The sequence below is a fragment of the Anas platyrhynchos genome, chromosome 39, assembly GCF_047663525.1.
Source record: "Anas platyrhynchos isolate ZD024472 breed Pekin duck chromosome 39, IASCAAS_PekinDuck_T2T, whole genome shotgun sequence".
NCBI classification, from domain to species: Eukaryota; Metazoa; Chordata; class Aves; order Anseriformes; family Anatidae; genus Anas; species Anas platyrhynchos.
Genome location: NC_092627.1, coordinates 483,440 through 503,495, shown reverse-complemented (window position 1 = coordinate 503,495; position 20,056 = coordinate 483,440). Strand labels below are relative to the sequence as shown.

The 20,056-nt window shown below is 50.8% G+C and overlaps 2 protein-coding genes and 2 long non-coding RNA genes across 6 annotated transcripts in view; 1 reads left to right on the top strand and 3 right to left on the bottom strand.

Moving 5' to 3' along the window:
* Positions 1-20,056, bottom strand: part of LOC140001203 (carboxy-terminal kinesin 2-like) — a 151,949-nt gene that overhangs the window by 39,205 nt on the left and 92,688 nt on the right. The window lies entirely within an intron of this gene.
* Positions 73-11,168, bottom strand: LOC140001258 (uncharacterized). Of its 3 annotated transcripts, none has more exons than XM_072032434.1 (6): positions 10,851-11,146; positions 10,700-10,790; positions 10,364-10,610; positions 9,394-9,571; positions 8,638-8,784; positions 73-855 (listed from the first exon to the last, which is right to left on the bottom strand). In XM_072032434.1, the coding sequence occupies exons 1-6, from the start codon at positions 11,043-11,045 to the stop codon at positions 727-729; spliced, it is 987 nt and encodes a 328-aa protein (XP_071888535.1). In that variant the 5' UTR covers positions 11,046-11,146; the 3' UTR covers positions 73-726. The 3 variants fall into 3 exon arrangements, with proteins under 3 accessions (XP_071888535.1, XP_071888536.1, XP_071888534.1); XM_072032435.1 differs by lacking the exon at positions 73-855 and adding an exon at positions 3,302-5,475 and having other exon boundaries at positions 10,851-11,133; XM_072032433.1 differs by lacking the exon at positions 73-855 and adding an exon at positions 7,470-7,857 and having other exon boundaries at positions 10,851-11,168.
* Positions 11,825-18,279, top strand: LOC140001263 (uncharacterized). The gene is made up of 2 exons (XR_011806338.1): positions 11,825-13,788; positions 14,553-18,279. It is a non-coding gene; the product is annotated as an uncharacterized lncRNA (long non-coding RNA).
* LOC140001262 (uncharacterized) lies at positions 16,633-17,778 on the bottom strand. Its single transcript, XR_011806337.1, has 3 exons — positions 17,641-17,778; positions 17,153-17,292; positions 16,633-16,725 (listed from the first exon to the last, which is right to left on the bottom strand). It is a non-coding gene; the product is annotated as an uncharacterized lncRNA (long non-coding RNA).

Below are 20,056 nucleotides of genomic sequence, written 5' to 3'. Positions count from 1 at the left end.
TTCCAGGCATTCACATCCCCATACCTTGTTTGAACTGACACATTTCAGAGGGCCTCCTGTTTTCTCCTTGAGTTTCTCCCTTTCTCTGATGGCAATAGAGGACTGTTTCCATACAGTATTCTCAATCTGGCTGTTGGGTCTCTCTCAGTTATTGGTTCTCTCTGCTCAATTGTCGTTAGGCATTTAAATCTCCACAAGCTAACACCTCACAAACATCGAACGTGACAGAATGTGGTACATAACCCTCTGTCACAGTCACCCATATTTTGATGGGGTATCCCGTTTTTGCTATTATCTGGTCGTGCCTTTTGCAAGTTGCCAATTGACCAAGGCCTTCTCTGAGGCCTAGAATCACTAAAATCAAAATTAGTAATCAATTTTTCCCTGTCATTATTTTTAAACCTTAGGTTTCCAAATAATTATTGATACAAAAAGTAAGATGTACACTACTACTATAACAACCCCCCCTTGGGAGCACTGCAATTCACTATAGGTCTGTTCTTTCTCTCAATCACAAGTCACAGTCGTTAGTTACCTGTGAAAATAAAAGGTTAGTTTACAATTGTAAGCTCTTATCCTGCTCAGAGTCCACTATGAGATTTTTCAATTTCAACTTCCAACAAGTCTTTTGTAGGAACAGCTTCCCAGGTACTAGCGTCAACGGATGCCTTCACTCGAGTATAGTGAGTCCAACCTTTTTCCACAGTTCTTAGGCTGTTTCAGTGGTTAGTAATTGTCCTTCCCATTCAGGCCGGAGCTGACTCTTTCCAGGTCCAAACCAGGACCCGGTTTCCTGGGTGATGGTGGTGAATGGGGAATTCCAAAGGTGGGGTTTGAGCCAACAACCCACAGGTCCTGAGAAATGACAAAGAAGAGGACAACCCCAGAATACAGTTCTTAAGAAAACTCTCTTGTTTTGAATTGTGGTATCTCATCCCTTCTGCCCAGATAGGGCAATCTGAACAGCATCTCATATGGTAAAATTCCTATATCATTTTTTTGGTGCTGTTTAAACCTGTAGGAGTAAGCATTTTACCCAAGGAAGTTGGGTTTCTAACACTAGTTTAGTTAATTGCTTCTTTAATGTCTGATTCATTCGTTCCACCTTCCCAGAAGAGGAGGGGTGCCAGGGGCTGTGAAAATCCCACTCAATCTCTAAGGCCTGCTTTAACCCTTGCAGTAAAGCTTTACGCCCATCCAGTCACGTGGTCAATTAGGACAAACAAGTAACTCAGTAAAGTCTACCTGTATACTTTGGAAAGGTCAAACCCCTGGCTCCCGTCCTCTTCTAGATGGATTACAGAAGACCTTTTTATTTACCTTTTGACATATGGTACATCCTCTACATATGTGCTTCCCTAAAGTGTATATTCCTACACAGACATACTTTCTTATCACATATTGCTTGCACCTCCCAATGACTCTTCTGATGTAAAACAGTTAATATTTGCCTCATTATCACTTTATTCAGCATTTCTCTCCCATCAGGGAGTATCGATTTTCCTTCAGACTTCATGGCTCCTGATTCCTTAAAAAAAATCTTCCTTTTAAAACTTTTTAGTTCTTTCTTAATTTTCAACAATTCCCTGAATCCTCTCTGCATTTATTCTGTTTTCCTTCAGACATTAGATGCCTTAAATACCTGACTTCTCTTTCTCCATATTGTAATTTATTTATTTTTTTAATACTCCCAAGCCCTGCTTTCCCAGAAAGTTGAATAGCTTGTTAGTAGCTTTCTTCACAACTCTTTTCTCCTGTCCTGACAATAGAAAACGATCCACATATTTGTTAACATTAATACCTCCTTGGGAGGTTGTAATTGCTCCAAAATCTTTTTTAGAACTTAACCAAATAGATAGGTGGCCCAGTAAACCCTTGGGGGTAAAATTGTCCACCTATATTGTTGCTTCCGCCCCCATTTCAGGGTCTTTCCAGTCAGAGGTGAACACACATGTATGTTTGCTCTCAGGGCCTGAGAGCACTCCATTAATAACACTGTTATTCCAGTCTAACAATTTACTAGTTGAATGCCCAATTTAATCATCAAATCCCTTCTCAACAAGTTAGTCCCTGCCTTGGGTACATACAATAATTACCCAGTGATCATTTTATCCCCTGGTCTCAGCTTGGTATCCCCCAAAAGTGGCACTGTTATCCCAGCCCCTTCTGCCCCCATCACTTTTTAGGGTTTCATTAGTTAATTTAATCCCTGATACTTTACAAGTCAGTAATGACCTAGCTGTTCCCCAGTGTATTGGGTTTGATGGCAAGGTTCGGGGGCTGTGAGTGGGGGGCGTGGGAAACTGCAGTGGCAGCCCCCGTGAGAAAAACCCAGAAGCCTCCCCGTGGCAGGTAAGGGACAATTTCATCTGGCCCCAAAGGGGCCCACTGCTGCCCAGAGCCAAGCCATGAGCAATACAGTCCGTGCCTCTGTGAGAGCACAGCCACGAAAACAAACAAACAAAGAAACAAACAAAAGCCTGCTGCTCAACAGCAGTTGGGAGAGCGAGAAACCCCCCCGCAGACACCAAAGTCAGTGCAGAAGGAGGGGGAGGAGGCGCTCCAGGCGCTGGAGCCGAAGCCCCCCTGCGGCCGCTGGAGAGGCCCCTGGTGGAGCAGGCTGTTCCCCCCTCCCCGATGCTTGGGAAACTGACCAAACACCACAGCAAATATGCAAATATACCAAAACTTCTAGACTGTTACTTAGATAATGCCTACATCACCTTTCCCTGCTCATTCAACTTCAAACAGCTCTGTTAAATACTACATGCCACACCTTTAACACCTTCAGCAACCCTTTTAACACTTCCTTTATCTTTCTCCAGCCTGTACTTTTCTAATACCAGCACCAAAGGCTCAGTCAGGGTCCAACTTAATTCCATACCTTTTCCCTCCAAGATAAACAACATATCAATATAGCATATTTCATCCCATTTTCCTTCTTTCCTCCTTCTTCCACTCCCGATATTCCTATTCGAAGTGGCCAGCCTGGCCACACTTAAAACATCTTATCAAAGCCTGTCCCTGCTAGGACTCAGGCCACAACACAGGCAGCCTTCTTTGCCTGCCATTCCTTCATCTCTCTTCCTCTCCTTTCCATCCTGGCCCTGACTCCCCCTGAAGATTTTCTTCCTCTTTCTCCAACCCTCTGCCTTACTACCTGCTGCACTGTCAATACCATTAGTTTTGCTCTTTTTTTTTTTTTTTTTTCCTTCTTACCTCCCCTCCGGACACACACCTCCAGGGCCTCCCGCAGGAGGGTCCCCCAGTGACTGTTCGCTACATCCCCCCACCTTCTGAAGCATTTTCTGCGTATTCTGCCAGGCTTTAATCACACAATGAACTTTCAAGAGCCCTTGGGATACTGGGTCCTCAGGTCTCATCCCCAAGTACTTTCTCATTCTGACCCCAAGTCTCTCATATGATTTCTGTGTTGCACACTATTATTATTCCAGCCAGGATTGGCAAGTGGGTATTTCTGCCCTGCCGGTATTACCCCTGGTCCTGGAGGATGAGCTCTTTCCCATTCTTGTATAGCAGCTCTCCTCCTGATCATTCCCATTTCTTTCCCTGTAAACAACATACTTATAGACATAATTCCCTCCCCCAAGAGTATGAATCAGGTCGTAGGAACGGGTCTAATTGTTCAACTAGGCTGTTGGGGTCCTTGAATAAAGACTTCCTCTCCTTCTTAAAAGTTCTAACCTCTCTGCTGGTAAGGAGGAGGGAGTAGTTCACCTAAGAGGATATACAGTTATTGTTAGTACTGTTAGTATCAGGGAAGGCAAAATTCTCAATATCTCTTCTACCTTGTTCTAATTCTTGCCAGAGCCTAGAGTACGATCCTTCTTTAGGGACAGTGTTAATTACAGTCCCTGTCTCCCTTCCCGGAGTGACTGCTGCTGCCACCAGTTCAATATTAAGATTATAGGGAACATAACTTGGCTCCTTCTCTAAAAAAGGAATCTTCTTGTTTACACATAGATTTAAAGCCTGAATTTTCATCAGACCCGTATTTTGGCCAAAATACTGCTGTTTCCTTAATTGGTTCTTTTGTCCAGACTGATACACAATATTTAACCTTTTTTTTTAAATTATTTTTCTTTTACAATCCCTCTAATTTTGGGATTATGTTTCCAATTTCTTATAATTCTTCAGGAAGAACTATTAGTAGGCACTCCCCCAGGGATATCTCCCTGTCCCCTGGAACTCATATCTTCCCATCTTTCCTAACCCTCGCCCGTATGTGCTACAGAATTTTCCCTTCTGCAGTGTACCACACACCAACGTACTGAAAGATGGGGGTGTACCGCCAAGCACTTCCCCGTGCCAGCGTTACCGCACACCTGAGTTTACCAGATTCCCTGGTGTACTTCCAAGCACTTCCCCGTGCAAGGATTACCGTACACCAGATTCCCCTGGTGTAGTGCCAGCACTTCCCCGTGCAAGGGCTTACCATACACCAGATACCCGACCCCCAAGGCAATACTTAATATTTCTTACCTTGGTCTGTGCACAGAGTAACCGGATCGATTCTTAAAAACCCGGAGTGCCTACCTTCTTCCTTTCCCCACTACTTCACGGCTCCTGCCTCTTTAACCAGTCTCGGGCCCTCTGTCAGCTTTCCGCAGAACCGCCACCGTCGATGTACAGGACCGCTGAAATCAGCGGGGCATGCCTTCCTGCTGCTGCGGCGGTGGGGCTCCCCAGTAGGTGACTGGATCCCGGACGAGCCCCCAAATTGTGAGAAACACTCCGTAGCCAATAACTTAGGCTCAGGCGAGGATCTCAGTGAAGTAGTAATTTATTCGCGATTGCAATGGCGGGCGCCCACAAGCAGGAGAGAGCGCCTCTACTAGTTCCAAAACACAGTTTATATACCTTTTGATGGCAGGACCCTCCCCTGTTTCCCCACTGAGTGGGTAATCCAGGTTCACAATCTATCTGATGCTTCACAAACAATGCATGGCCTTCAGTTGCCGGCCTGTTAAATTTCAAATTTCTTTTGACATTTTTACTGTTTGAAGTGGTAATGTTTCTTCACTTACCTGACTTGACTTGACACCGTGATTTTCACCTAATTGTCCTAAGGAGTCTGGTTGTCTGCATTTCACTAGGTCGCCTGCTAAACTTTCTTATCACTGTAAGCATATCTCAGTACCACATTCCCTCCTTCTAAACAATGTAACTCTGCAAAAACAACATTTCTATTCCCACACCTAACTACGAGGCACTGTACAACATCACCCCTTCCTTCACCCTTCTGTGAGGGGAATGGCAAAATTTCACTCATATTATTGTCATTTATATTGCCAAATTTTATTTGAAGCCTGATAGTAAGTAGTTACGTGGGCTTTCCTCACCGAATTACCACTTAAAACCCACAATTGCCACCAAACTGCCCCAATTTTGCTGCTTTTTGGCCTCTTTCCGCTGTTGTGGGGGGTTGCTACAGGTTTTCACTACACTTCAAATCTGGATCAAGGGCAAAGAGGAGATAAATGAAAGTAAATATCTGTGCAAATATAAAGTCATAAATAGTGTCTGTAAATATTTATATATATAAAATCATCCTTTTCAGTTGTTGTGCTCTGGAGTTTAATTTTGCATCTAAACACATTGCATGTAGGGTCTTCTATGTTCCCTTACCGGCTGGAAGGTTTTTCACTTTATTTTTACACCAAGGAGACCTGATTTAACCTGAATGCTATTCTTGTACTTCCAAGGAACATATATTTAATTTAAAATATATTTAACTAACTCTTTTATCGCTTGTTCACCACAGCTGACCTCCAGCTCACCCCCCTTGTCCCCCCCCAGCAGGTCCCGCAGCACCTCATTGTAGATCTCCAGGAAACTGGCGCTGAAACTGTACTTTGGGGGGGTCAGGGGGGCGCAAAATCCCCCCAAAAAGGGGCCCCGAGTGCCTAAAGAACCACCAAAAGCCTCCAAACCCTATAAAGAACCCCAAAGAGCCCCCAAAAGAGCAGACCCAAAGTCCCCAAAGCTAAAGAAATTCCCCAAAAAACCCACCCTAACCCCCCCACCCCAAAAGCCCTACTCCCCCAAGAAAGCCCTACCCCCTCAAAAAAAGCCCTAAATTAGCCCCCAAAAGACCTACCCCCAAAAAAGCCCCAAAAAAGCCCCCATAAGCCCTAATCCCCCCAAAAGCACCCCAAGAAGCCCTAACCCCCCCAAATGCCTTAAATCCCCCAAAAGAAGCCCCCAAAAGCTCAAAACCCCCTCAAAAAAGCCCCTAAAAGACTTAATTCCCCCCCAAAAAATCTCCCCAAAGCCCTAAACTAGCCCCCCAAAAGCTGTAACCCCCCCAAAAAAAAGCACCCCAAGTCCTAAACCCTCCCAAATGCCTTAAACCCCCAAAAGTCCCAAAATCCCCTCAAAAAAGCCCCTAAAAGACCTAATCCCCCCAAAAAAGCTCCCAAAAGCCATAACTCCCCAAAGTCTCCCCAAAAGTCCCCCCAAAAGCCCTAACCTCCAAAAAAAGCCCCCCAAAAGCCCTAAATTAGCCACCAAAAAGCCCTAACACCCCCCCAAAAAAACCCAAAAGCCCCCAAAAACCCTAAGCCCCTCCCAAAAGCACTAACACACCCAAAGAAGCCCCCAAAAGCCCTAAACGCCCCCATAAGACGTCCCCAAAAGCCCTAATCCCCCCCAAAAGCACCCCAAGAAGCCCTAAACCTCCCCCAAACACCATAAATCCCCCAAAAGAAGCCCCCAAAAGCTCAAAACTCCCTCCAAAAGGCCCCTAAAAGACCTAATTCCCCCCAAAAATCTCCCCAAAGCCCTAAATTAGCCCCCCAAAAGCTGTAACCCCTCCCAAAAAAGCACCCCAAGAAGTCCTAACCCCCCCCAAATGCCTTAAACCCCCCAAAGTCCCAAAAGGCTCAAAACCCCCTCAAAAAAGCCCCTAAAAGACCTAATGCCCCCAAAAAAGCCCCCAAAAGCCGTAATCCCCCAAAAAAGCCCTAAACACCCAAAAAAAGCCTCCCCAAAAGCTCACCAAAAAGCCCTAACCCCCCAAAAAAGCTCCCCAAAACCCTAAAGTAGCCACCAGAAAGCCCTAACACCCCAAAAAAAGCCCCCCAAAAGCGCTAACACACCCAAAGAAGCCCCCAAAAGCCCTAAGCACCGCCCAAAGAAGCCCCCAAAACCCCTAACTCCCCCCAAAAAAGCCCCAAAAGCCCCCCAAAAGCCCCCAAACCCCCCAAAACTCGGTGCCTCAGCCCCCACCTGCCACCCTTTGTGCTCCAGCTGGCGGGCGCCCCCGAAGAGGTGCCGCACGGCGCGGGGGATCACCCCCCAACTTGTGGGGTCGGCGCCCCCCGGCCCCTCCATGGTGTAGGTTTTGCCGCTGCCCGTCTGCCCGTAGGCGAAGATGCAGACGGGGTACCCATCCAGGGCCGACTGGGGGGGGAAGGGGGGGTTTATAGGGCAAATGGGGGGAAAAAGGGGTCTTTTGGGGGAAAATAAGGGTCATTGGGGGGAGTTCAGGGGTAAACGGGGGTATTTGGGGTAGAAAATGGGGGGAAATGGGGGCACTTGTGGGGGGAAATGGGGGGGAAATAGGGGTCTTTGGGGGGAAATGGGGGCATTTGGTGGGGCTAACGGGGCACTTTGGGGGCCTTTGGGGTGGAAACTGGGGCAAACGGGCACTTTTGGGGAGAATGGGAAGAAACAGGGGCATTTATGGGGAAAATGGGGGGAAACAGCGCTTCTTGGGGGGGGAAATAGGGCAGAAACTGGAGGGAATGGGGGCACTTGTGGGGGAAATGGGAGGGAAATAGGGGTCTTTGGGGGGAAATGGGGGCGCACACAGCAGAAGACGCGGATGTTCCCCTGGGGAGGGGGAAAAAAAAAGGGAAAAAAAGGTATTTTGTAGAATATCGAGGACTTGAAGAGGACTGGCCCTAAAACGGAGCCTTGGGGGATCCCAATGGTGACCTGACGTGGCCCCAGTTGCCACAGCCCTGAGCCCTGCCCGACTGCCACTTGTCAGACAGATTATTTTTCTGTATTTTTCTGTATTTAAGTATGGATATATAAGAAAAACTTTCAGAGTTAAATATTTATATTCTTATATACTCTTACAATTTTGAACAAAAAAACAGGAACGAACCATGACCATTCTGTTGTTTATAGATTTTGAGCAAAACCCCCAAAACTATGTATTTTTTTAATTTTGAGCAAGAAAAACTAAGCATTTTATATATTTTTTTTTAATTTGAGGGAAAACTAAGTGTTGAGAAATAAAAGAAGTGTTCTTTTGACTTTTTAAAATTTCAGTAAAAATCAAAAAAAGAGAGATGATTTTTTATTTCAATTTTGAGCAAACTAAAAAAAGGTTTTGTTTTTCAATTTTGAGAAAAAAGAATAAATGATATTTTTTAACTTTGAGGAAAAAACAGGAATGTTATTTTAAGAAAAGTTTGAGCAAAAAAAAAAAAAACATTTTTTTTTAATTTTGACAAAAACAAAACATGAAATACTAATGTTATTATTATTACTATTATTTATTATTTTTATTATTTTTTACATCTTGGGGTGAAAAATCCCCCGAAACGAATCCTGGTTTTTAAATTATTATTGATATTTTCAGTGTCAGCCCCCCCGGTGCACCTTGAGCTCCTGCAGCTGGTTGTGCAGGCGGCGCCGCTCCATCTCCAGCGCGTGCAAATGCTCCTCCTGCGCCCCCGCCAGCGCCCGCAGCTCCGACACCTCCGCCTCGCGCCGCGACAGCGCCCCCGACACCTCCCGCAGCTCCGCCTGGGGGGGAAAGGCCCGACCCCGTTGGCCAAGAGGCGCCCAACGCCGTCGGCCAAGACGGGGGCGCCCAGAATTGGATGTAAAAATTCAAAACTTTAGGGAAAAAACGCACAGAACTTGGGTACCCCGTCCGCGAAGAGCTTGTAGAAAAAGCACCAAGAATTTGGGGAAATAACCTATAAAATCTTTGGGAAGAGCCCCCCAAAAAACATGGGGAAAAACCATCCAGAATACAGGGGGAGGGGAAACCCACCAAGATTTGGTTGGGAAACACACAGAATTGGTGGAAACTCCCCCAAAGTTTGCGGGAAAAGCCAAGCAGAATTCGGGGAAGAGCCCCCAAAACCTGGAGGAAATGCCCCAATATCAGAAAGGGTTGGGGGGGAAGACCCCAATAATCAGGGGAGCCTAAGATAATAATTTAGGGGGGTACGGGGAATAATTTGGGAGAAGACAACAACTGGGGAAAAATCCGGCAAAACACCCCGAAATCGGGTAAAAAGCCCCCCGAAGCATCTCCAGCTGCGCTCCTCGCAGCCCATTTTGGGGCAGAATCCCGCGTTTTGCTGGTTTTGCCCCGTGGGGGGGGGAAATCAGCCTCGTACCCACCTGGGCGGCCCCCAGCTGCTCCTCCCGGTCCCGCGCCGCCTCCCGGAGCTCCTCCAGCTGCCAGTGCCGCTCCTGGAGCTCAGCCGCCAGCCGCTGCCGCTCGGCCGCCTGCGCCTCCGCCTCCCGCTGCCACCGGGACCGCTCCTCCTGGGACTGCTGCAGCTCCGTGCGCAGAGAGCTGGGAGGCACCGGGGGGGGGCGCCGTTACCGGAGGGGGGGGGGGTCTCTGGTATCGGAGGGGGGGTCCCCGGGTATCGGAGGGGGAAGGGGAGGGTCTTCCGTACCCTGAGGGGGGTTCCCAGTACCAGACGGGGAAGGGGGAGAGTCCCCGGTTACCGGAGGGGGGTCCCCGGGCACTGGAGGGGGAAGGGGACGGGTCCCCGGTTACCGGGGGTTCCCCTGTTACTGGAGGGGGGGTCTCCGGGTACTGGAGGGGGAAGGGGAGGGGTCCCCGGTTACCCGAGGGGAGTTCCCGGTTAACAGAGGGGAAAGGGGGAGGGTCTCCGGTTACCGGGGGGGGTCCCCGCTACCGGAGGGGATAGGGGGAGGGTCACCAGTTACCCGAGGGAGGTCCCCGATACTAGGGGGGAAAGGGACAGGTCCTCTATTACCGGAGGGGGGGTGTCTCCGATACCTTACAGTGGTCCCCGGGTACCGGAGGGGGAAGTGGAGGGTGCTGCCGTACCCAGAGGGGGGTTCCCGGTACCGGAGGGGGAAGGGGACGGGTCCTCTGTTACCGGGGGGGAGTTCCCGGTTACCGGAGGGGGGTCCCCGGTACTGGGGGGAAAGGGGACAGGTCCTCCGTTACCGGAGGGGGGCGGTCCCCGATACCGGAGGAGGAAGGAAACGGGTCCCCCGTTACTGGAGGGGGGTCCCTAGGTACCAGAGGGGTCAGGGGAGGGGTCCCCGGTTACCGGGAGGGTGCAAACCGGTAGCGGGGGGGGGGGGGGGGTGTTACCGGGGCTCTCACCTCACTTGTCCCTCCAGCTCCTCCTCCCGGGCCCGGCTGTGCTGCAGCTGCTCCCGGAGCTGCCGGTTGTCATCCTCCAGGCCCCTTATCTTCTCCCGCAGCTCCGCCAGCTGCCCCCTCGGGTCCCCCGCCGCCCGCCGCCGCACCCCCGGTACCGGAGGCGGCGCTGCCGATCCCGAAGCCGCCCCCGGGGCCTTTTTCCCGGCCTGGGGGGCTGCGGCGACGGTCATGGCCTTGCGCAGAAGCCCTGGGGGGGGGCACGGGGGGGTCACCGCGACCGAACGGTGGAACCGGGACCCCCCCGGTACAACCGGGACCCCCCCGGTGCCGCCCTACCTGGGCCTGGTGCCGTCGGGACGCTGATAGCCCGCAACGGGGCGCGGCTGCTGGGAGCCCAGCCCGCTCGGGGCCCGGAGCGGCGCCGTTTCTACGGGAGAACGGGAGGGTGAGACCGGAACCGGCACCGGGAACGGGAGCGGGGCCCAACCTGTTCGGGAGCCTCCGGCTCAGGAGCGGCCGCCGCGCGCTTGGCGTGGGCCTTGCGCACCGGTAACCGGGAGGCGGCCGGAAGTGACGCAGCCGCCGCCGTGGCCGGTACCGGGCGGGCGCCGCCGCCGCCGCCGCCGGGCCTCGCCGCCATTGCGGCGCGCACACTCAAACCGCGCCCGCCCCGCGCTCCCATTGGGCGCCGCCTCCGCCAATCGCCGCGCGCCGCCCCGGGGCGCCGGCCAATAGGGAGGCGCGCGGGGGGTCACGTGGCCGCGCCCGCCGGGTAACGGCCGGCAGGGAGGGAGGGGGGAGGCGGGGCTTTAGAAGTAGAGGGCGGGGCTTCGGCGGTGGGGGCGGGGTTTGGGGTTTGGGGTTTGGGGTTTGGGGTATGGGGTCGGCTCCACGGCGGCAGTGGCGGCGGGAGGGGGGGCGTGCGGGAGCAGGGACGGGTCCCGGTTGGGGGGAGGGGCGGCCCGCTGCCGCCGTCCCTCCGCGCCCCCCCCTCGGGCACCCCCCCGCCGCCGCCGCTGCTGTATCACGGTCCTGCGCTGCGGCCGCCGGCCCGGACCCCCCCCGGGCCCCACCCCCCCAAAATTGGACCCCCCCCAAAAAAAATTGGACCCCCTAAAAAGAAATTGGACCCCCCTCATAAAAAATTGGACACCCCCCCATAAGAATCTGACTTCCCCCCAAAAATTTGGACCCCCCCCCAATCGGTAGTGCCCCCCCCTCCAAACTCTGTCTCCCCCCCCCCCGGTTTAGGACTCGCCCCCCTTACCCTACCCCAAATGCCCCCCCCCCCAGCTGGGACCCCCCCCAATCTGCCCCCCCCGAATACCCTACCTGCCCCCCCCCCCCGTTCCAGGACCCCCCAAAACGCCCCCCCATAACCTACAGGAGCCCCCCCATCTGTGCCCCCCCCATATGTTTCATGACCCCCCCCCTCATATTTTGGGACCCCAAAATGCCCCCCCACCCCCCATATGTTGCAGGAAGCACGGGCGAAAGCACGACAGACACCAGCAGAGTCAGATCGTGCTGCTCCCTTTTATTGCCCGAATAGCACAACTTTTATAGTGAACTTTACAGGGGCGGACAATGTTTCACACAAGATTATTTGTCAAAAGCACTCAGACAAACAACTAGAAGAAAACAACCCCACCTGCAAGAAAAGAACCCCCCTTTTGATTAGCAGTCAGGAAAACAACCCCCTTTGTGATTAACGGTCACGTAGACCTTGTCCTTGAGGCCAGCTGCTGGTAACAGTATTTTCTGAGTTTGGCGCTGTGGGAACACTGTCATGGGAACTTCTCATAGTTGCCCTGGTAGCTTGGTTTGCTCAGCTACAGCAAGCCATGGGATTTTTGCTGTTTCAAGAAATCCCTCAACACACATGCAACTAGGCAAAGAAAGTAAGGCTGAAAGCAGGATTGCTACCTTGGACTTTCGAAGAGCCAACTTTGACCTCTTCCGGGACCTGCTTGGGAGTATCTCATAGGATAGGCTGCTCGAAAGCAAGGGTGCTTGTGAGAGCTGGGCTACATTTAAGCAGCACTTCTTCCATGCTCAGGATCGGTGCATCCCAAGGAACAGGAAATCGGGGAAGGGGGGCAGGAAACCTGTGTGGATGAGCAAGGAGCTCATCAATAATATCAAATGGAAGAGGATGGTCTGTGAAATGTGGAAAAAGGGCCTGTCCTCTTGGGAGGAGTATAGATGTGTTGTCAGGGCCTGCAGGGATGCGACCAGGAAGGCTAAAGCCCACCTAGAGATGAGGCTTGCGAAAGAGATAAAGGATAATAAGAAGGGTTTTTCAAGTATGTAAACGGCAAGAGGAAGACTAGGGATAATGTGGGTCCCTTGCTGAATGAGGGGGGTTTCCTGGTCAAGGGAGACGTTGAGAAGGCAGAGATACTGAATGCTTTCTTTGCGTCAGTCTTTGCTTCAAGGACACTCCCCCGGGACTCCTCGCCCCTGGCAATAGGACAAAGGGTCTGGGAAATGGAGGGCTCCCCCCTGGTGGACGTGGGAGTGGTTCGGGAGCGTCTGTGTGGGCTCAACACACACAAATCCCTGGGTCCCGATGGGATGCATCTGCGTGTGCTAAGGGAGCTGGCAGATGTGATCGCCGAACCGCTCTCTATCATCTTTGAAAGGTCCTGGAGAATGGGTGAGGTGCCTGAAGACTGGAGGATAGCCAAAGTCACTCAGAAGTGACCTCGTAGGCCCTTTCTGTGACATGTTGCTGCTGTTGCCCTATCAACTGCAGAGGCAGAAGTGACCTCACAGTCCCTGCCACAGTCACATTCCTCCTGCTGGGGCAGGAGATCCTGAGGCAGAGTTGAGGTCATCAGAGCATTTCCTCTCATCTCCTCCTTGTCGCCTACAAGCAGATCAAATCCATGGCCCCTCACATTCATCTTTGAATGCCGTGTGACTGCATGGAGTGGGTTTACGTGGCATGGTTTTGGTAGTGGGGGGCCATAGAGGTGGCTTTGGTGAGAAGAATCCAGAAGCTGCCCCACGTTAGATAAGGGCCCCACTGCTGGCCAGAACTGGGCCAATAAGCGACATTCTTTGCACCTCTGTGAGAGCATATTTAAACAGAAGAAAAAAAAAAAAAAGGCAAAAAAAAAAAAAAAAAAGCTGCTGTAGAACAGCAGCTGGGAGAAAGAGAGGAGTGAGAAATAGCCTTGCAGGTGCTAAGATCAGTTATGAAGGAGGGGGAGACGTGCTCCATGTCCCGGAGCAGAAGTCCCCTGCGGCCTGTGATGAGGACCATGGTGAAGCAGGCTGTCCCCCTTCAACCTGTAGAGGAGACCATGGTGGAGCAGGTGGACCTGCACTGACAGAGGTTGTAGTTTGTGGAGGACCCCTGCCAGAGCAGATTCCAGGCCAGACCTGTAACCCGTGGAGAGGAGCCCACGCAGGACCAGGTGACCTGGCAGGAGCTGCTGCCCGTGGGGGACCCAGGTTGGAGCAGTTTGCTCCTGAGGGATGGACCCCATGGTCTGGAGCAGTTTTTGATATCTTGCCTCCTGACCTCCCCAGATATGTCCTTGTGTTTGGGGCAGCTTTTCAAACATTGCCTGCAAGATCCTGTCTCCCTGCATGGGGACGGTCAGTTTCTGAGACAGAAGTGACATCTTAGTGGGATGGAAGGACACAGCATGCTGTAGGCAGGCCCTGCACAGCATGCGTAGCAGCCCTGCACAGCCCCTGAGGGGCCCAGCCCCAGTTCGTGCCCCCCAGCTTGTGCTCCAGAAGGGCTCCCCTAGGTCCTGTGTCACTTTTCCCACCTGGGTCCCTCGGCTATCCAAGGAAACCTTGGAGGCAGTGTCCACCTCTGACTGGAAAACTGAAACCAGCCATGAAAATAGATTGAAGAAACAGTTCAAAGCTGTGCAAAAAAGGATTCTAAGTAATAGCTGAAATAATCTCCCTTGCCAGCATCACCAGCTTTTTTTTTTTTTCTATGAATGTTCATTATTTATTTACACAGTTTTCCATTGACAACACCATGGAGAAGTGCAATAAATCAAATTATGCTTTCTTGAACAATAGTTTTATGCAAACATTTAGGAAAATACATTTTACATAAACACACATTTACCAAAACACATTTCCCAACAATTCTAATGCTTCTTTCTTTTTTTCCTTTTTTTTTTTTTTTTCTCCTCCATTTCTTCTGTCCTTGAAGAGCACTCTGAGGGAGAGTCATTGCATTAAAGATTAATGCATGTTTAAAAGACTGAGATTGAGAAATACGCTCCATGCCATCATGAAGGGAGATAACAAAGAGTGTCAACAGTGTTGGCCCAAGTGCCCATCACTGAGGGATGCTGCTGGTAACTGGCTGAAAGGAGGACTTTGTACCACTGACACCTTGCCCCCAAAAACATCATCCCCTTTTTCAGTCCAAATATCACCAGTGTGGCTAAAGGGAACCCCAGGAAACCATGGCAAAGGCCTTGCTAAAGTGCAGGTTCACCTCGTTCCCTTCTTTCCCCTCCCCTTCTGTTTCAGCAGTTCCTTTGGTTCCTCCAACTGCCTGAAGAAGGCTGTGGCAGGACTTTCCCTATCACATTCCCAGGGTTAGAGGTGACAATTGCAGTTCTGCCAATCCTTTTTCTTGCCCTTCCTGAAGATGCGTTTGATGCCCACATTTTTCAAGTCCCCAGAAATCTTGCTGATCCAAATGCCTGACAGCCCGGTCGAGAAAGGCGGGGTAGTGTGACATAACAGAGAGGGGCATCTGCAATGAACCTATGCAAAAGGGGTTCCAGGAATCTCACAGGGACACTGGGGGTTGTTCCTGGAATCACACAGGGCAATGGCAGGGCTGTGTGAGGTGTCCACATCTGAGCAGACCTCATACACACATGCCTTTAGAGAGAGCTCCTGCAGTCACTGCCAGAGGCTGGGAGACACCTCAGCTGTGGGGTGCCTCGCCCTGCTCTGCCCTCCTCTGAGATACCCCAGGACATGAGGAATGGGCACAGAGACCTCGGTTCAAGGAGGAACGTCCCAGAGCTGCCTTCAGGTGGCTTCGCAGGGGACGTTACTTGGCCTTGTGACGCTATCTGCCCAGCTGGCCTTCATGAGACTTCTAGGAATAGCGGATGGCCTTTGTGCTCCTTCGTGTTCATCTCTCCACACACATATGACGTGCCTGCCAGCACCAGCATTGGGTTTCTCTTTCAATGTCTCCCATGCACATACAGCAGGCCCTGCTCTTCTGGGAAATCGTATCCCTCAAGAAGCAATGAGCAATGGCCTGGCCAGCCATTGCTGAACTTACTACCCACACCTCTGAGCTTGTGATGGCACTCTCCAGAGTATGAAAAATTATTAAAAAGAAAACCTTGTTCCTGCAATGCATTCTGAGTCATATGCAGAAGACAATAGGCTTTTTTTTTTTTTTTTTTTTAAATATTAGTTCATCAGTTTCCTCAAGGCATCCTTGAGCTCCTGGTTCCTCATGCTGTAGATGAGTGGGTTCACTGCTGGAGGCACCACTGAGTACAGAACGGATACCACCAGGTCAAGGCATGGCGAAGAGATGGAGGGGGGCTTCAAGTAGGCAACCATGACAGTGCTAACAAACAGGGAGACCACGGCCAGGTGAGGGAGGCATGTGGAAAAGGCTTTGTGCCAGCCCTGCTCAGAGGGCATCCTCAGCACCACCCTGAAGATCTGCACATAGGAAATAACAATGAAAACAAAAGAACCAAAGACTAAGGAAAAACTGAAAACAAGTAGCTCAAATTCCCTGAGGTAGGCATCTGAGCAGGAGAGCTTGAGGATCTGGGGGATTTCACAGAAGAACTGCTCCACAGCATTGCCATGGCAGAGCGGCAGGGAAAATGTGTTGGCCATGTGCAGGACAGCTTGGAGAAAGTCACTGCCCCAGGCAGCTGCTGCCATGGTGGCACAAGCTCTGCTGCCCAGGAGGCTCCCATAGTGCAGGGGCTTGCAGATGGCAACATAGCGGTCATAGGCCATGGCAGTGAGAATTGAAAACTCTGAACCAAAGAAGAAGACGAAAAAGAGAACTTGTGCAGCACAGCCTTGATAGGAGATGGTCCTGGTGTCCCAGAGGGAATTGGCCATGGCTTTGGGGACAGTAATGGAGATGCATCCCAGGTCGAGGAGGGCGAGGTTGAGGAGGAAGAAGTACATGGGGGTGTGGAGGCGGTGGTCGCAGGCTACAGCGCTGAGGATGAGGCCGTTGCCCAGGAGGGCAGCCAGGTAGATGCCCAGGAAGAGCGCAAAGTGCAGGAGCTGCAGCTCACGCGTGTCTGCAAATGGCAGCAGGAGGAACTCGCTCACAGAGCTGCTGTTGGGCATTTTCTGACATTGAACACAGTTGTCTGTTGAAAAAGAGAAGGCAGAATAAAGTTAGAAGAGACTTCTCTGAGGAAAACATTTTGAAAGTCTTAGAGCACTCTCATCCCAAGCCTCTCTCTTTGCAGGAGAATCTTTCTGCAGCTCTACCGCTTGAGTCCCGGATGATTCTTTCTGAGGCTGACACTGGGAGCGGGGATTCCTGTGGGCTCCAGAGGAGTCCTTCCTGCTGTGAAGCATTCAGGAAGCAGGAAAAAGGGGGAAACTGAAGTTCAGTCCATTTATAAGATCCATGAACTTCGCAGTGTTGTTGCAAAGAACACCTCCCTCCAGTATAGAGCAAGGCTGATTTTCTTATGCTGAGTACAACAAGCACACTCTACTGTTTCCCAATATGTAGAGAGCTTAAAGCAGAGAAGCCCCAGTCCCACTGCAGATGGACAGAATCCTCACCTTGTCTGCAAGTGCATGAGCAGGACCTCAGCTTCTCCCTCTTTGCCAGGGCTGCAGAGGCCTCACTCCAGCTGCCCACAGACAGCCAGTCAGCAGCAAGGACATGGCCTTAGTGCAGAGGTGTCTTCTCCTTGTGGCACCTGGAGAACACAAGGATGCCAAGAGAGAGCTGCATCCTGCTGGAGAGCAGCCTGAAGACCAGGAGAACACCCCATGGACAAACATGAATACTCATAAGCTGGACTGTCCCAGCATCCCAGCTCCATCCCTTCAGTGTCTGGAGGAGGCTTAGCACTTGGCTCCTGGCTGTCCAGGGGAAGCTGGGTTATGGCTCTCCATGGACTTTCTGCCAGACGTCCTCACCTCACAGTGCAATCCAGCAGCAGTCTCAAAGCCTACTGCATTGCCCACTGCCCTCCCAGAAACAAGACCCAGGAGGAGACACTTCCAGGACCTGCAGCTGCATGGCCCTGCAGCCAGACACTTACCTTGTCAAGGGCTGTGCAGATTTCTCCTGCAGGCAGCTCTCAGCATCCACCCACTCCCAACTGCCTCCAAGTCCTCTCTCCTTCTCTCCTCTCTTTGTGCCAGCTGCGGTCAGAGCCCCCAACCCTGCTGTGCTGTGCAGTGGAGCTGCTCCTGGGCAGAACTGTCTCTCTGCACCAGATCCCTCTTGCCAGGAGCAAGACTCAAAGAAAAAAGAAAGACTGGATTTGGAGACGTGGCATTTTTCAGGCTCAAGACTGGTGAACTATCCCTAATTAAACTGGTGTTTTTCAGAACTATTTTCCAACCTTTTTGCCATTTGAGTTTCTCATTGTTGGAGAAAAATATGTGAATGGCAATACTGTCTAATAAGCAATAAAATGAGAAGAGATAATGTGTTATTCAGACTCTCAAAAACAAATCTGAAAGTTGTTTTTTTGTTTGTTTGTTTTTGTTTTTTTCCCTGATGTTTTGTCTCAGTGCTAAGATGCTTGAAACAGGATCTAATCACATTCCCTGCATGGGTATGATCTTCAATGTTTCTGTTCAGATTTTTTAAAATCGTTGCAAACATCTACTGACAGTATCCATTTAGAACGTTTCTCAGATCTTTCCTGTACTGATAATTATTTGGCAGGGACCAGGACTTGCTACTACAAGACTGTTGTATACTAGGGTGAGACTACTATCAACGGAAGGAGGAATTTGTTGGCTTATCGGAAATCCAGAGGAAACCAGCTGTGAGGCCTACCATTGAACACTGCTCTATGAATGCCAAGCAACATCTAAAATGTTAAAAATAGGCTTCAATCCTTAGAACCATAGGCTTTCAAACCTCAACGTTTGTTCTAATTGTCTTGGTGTGAGAAAGCTACTGATACTCTCATTTCTTGAGTAGTTGCAGGCAGAGAAAGTCTGAGCCTCTTGCCGTGTCATGGGTTTACGTGGCAAGGTTTTGGTGTTAGGGGGCCACAGGCGTGGCTTCTGTGAGAAGGATCTAGAAGCTGCCCCATGTTTGGCAAGGGCCCCACTGCTGGCCAGAGCTGAGCCAGTAAGTGATGTTGTTTTGCGCCTCTGTGAGAGCAGATTTAGGAAAAAAAAAAAACACAACACTGCGCCACACAGCAGCTGGGAGAGTGAGAGGAGTGAGGAACAGCCTTGCAGGCGCCAAAGTCAGTGAGGAAGGAGGGGGAGAGGTGCTCCAGGCACACAGCACAAGTTCCCCTGCGGCCTGTGGTGAGGCCCATGGTGAAGCAGGCTGTCCCCCTGCAGCCCATGGAGTACCACGGTGGAGCAGGGTTCCACGCTGCAGCCCGTGGAGGAGCCCACGCAGGAGCAGGTGACCTGGTAGGAGCTGCTGCCCGTGGGGGACCTGTGCTGGAGCAGTCTGCTCCTGAGGGATGGACCCCATGGTATGAAGCCATGTGGGAGCAGTTCTGGAAGAGCTGCTGCCTGTGGGAAGCCCACGCCAGGTCAGTTCAGCAAGGCCTGCATCCTGTGGGAGGGACCCCACAGCACAGGGGACAAGAGTGATTGAGAAGGAGCGGTGGAGAAGCGCTCTAGACTGACCGAAACCCCCATTCCCCCACTCCCCTGCGCTACTCGGGGGGAGGAGGTGGAAGAGGGTGGATGGGGGGATAGGTGCTTTTGGTTTCTTTCCTTTGTTTCTCGCTTTTCTAGCTGCGTAGGAATAGGCAGTAAGTCTTACTGTCCCCCTATGCTGAGTCTGTTTTACCAGTCACAATAATTACTGCGCGTCCTCCCTGTCCTTATCTCAACCCTTGAGCCCTTTTGCTTGTGTTTTCTCCCTGTTCCTCTTTGAGGAGGGGGAGTGAGAGAGCGGTTGTGGTGGAGCTTGTCTGCCCACCTGAGTAAAATCACCACACTGTGTAAGGAGAAAAGCAAGGCAGAGTACACATACCCACACGTCAGGCGACATAGCAATCCAGCTGGCCATACTGTGACCTGTGATGTTTATGCATGTATCTACTCCTTGCTATTTTTCCCCTAAAATACTGTTCCTTTCAGGGAAAGGATTACATACTGCTTTTTCTGTTTAATCATCAACTTGGTGATGAGCTTGAGACCTTTAGAAGCTACTTAGAGAACCAGAATTTTATATCAAACTTTGACTTAAAAGTTGGACATGCAAAATCTACAGATCCAGAGGCAGATGCAGGGATAAAACTGTATGGAAACTGACTTTTAGATCAATAAAACTCACACATACTTTGTTGTTGTTATTAGTGGTTGTTATTATTAAAAGTCCATGCAATGGCCAGTCGTACAAATTGTCAACTGTCAATTGTAGAAAACTGGAGAGCGGCTAAAACTGAGCCATACAAGGAAGTAAACTTCCAAATAATAAATGCAATTACTTTTTATAAAATGAACTTTTTAATTTAATTTAATTTAATT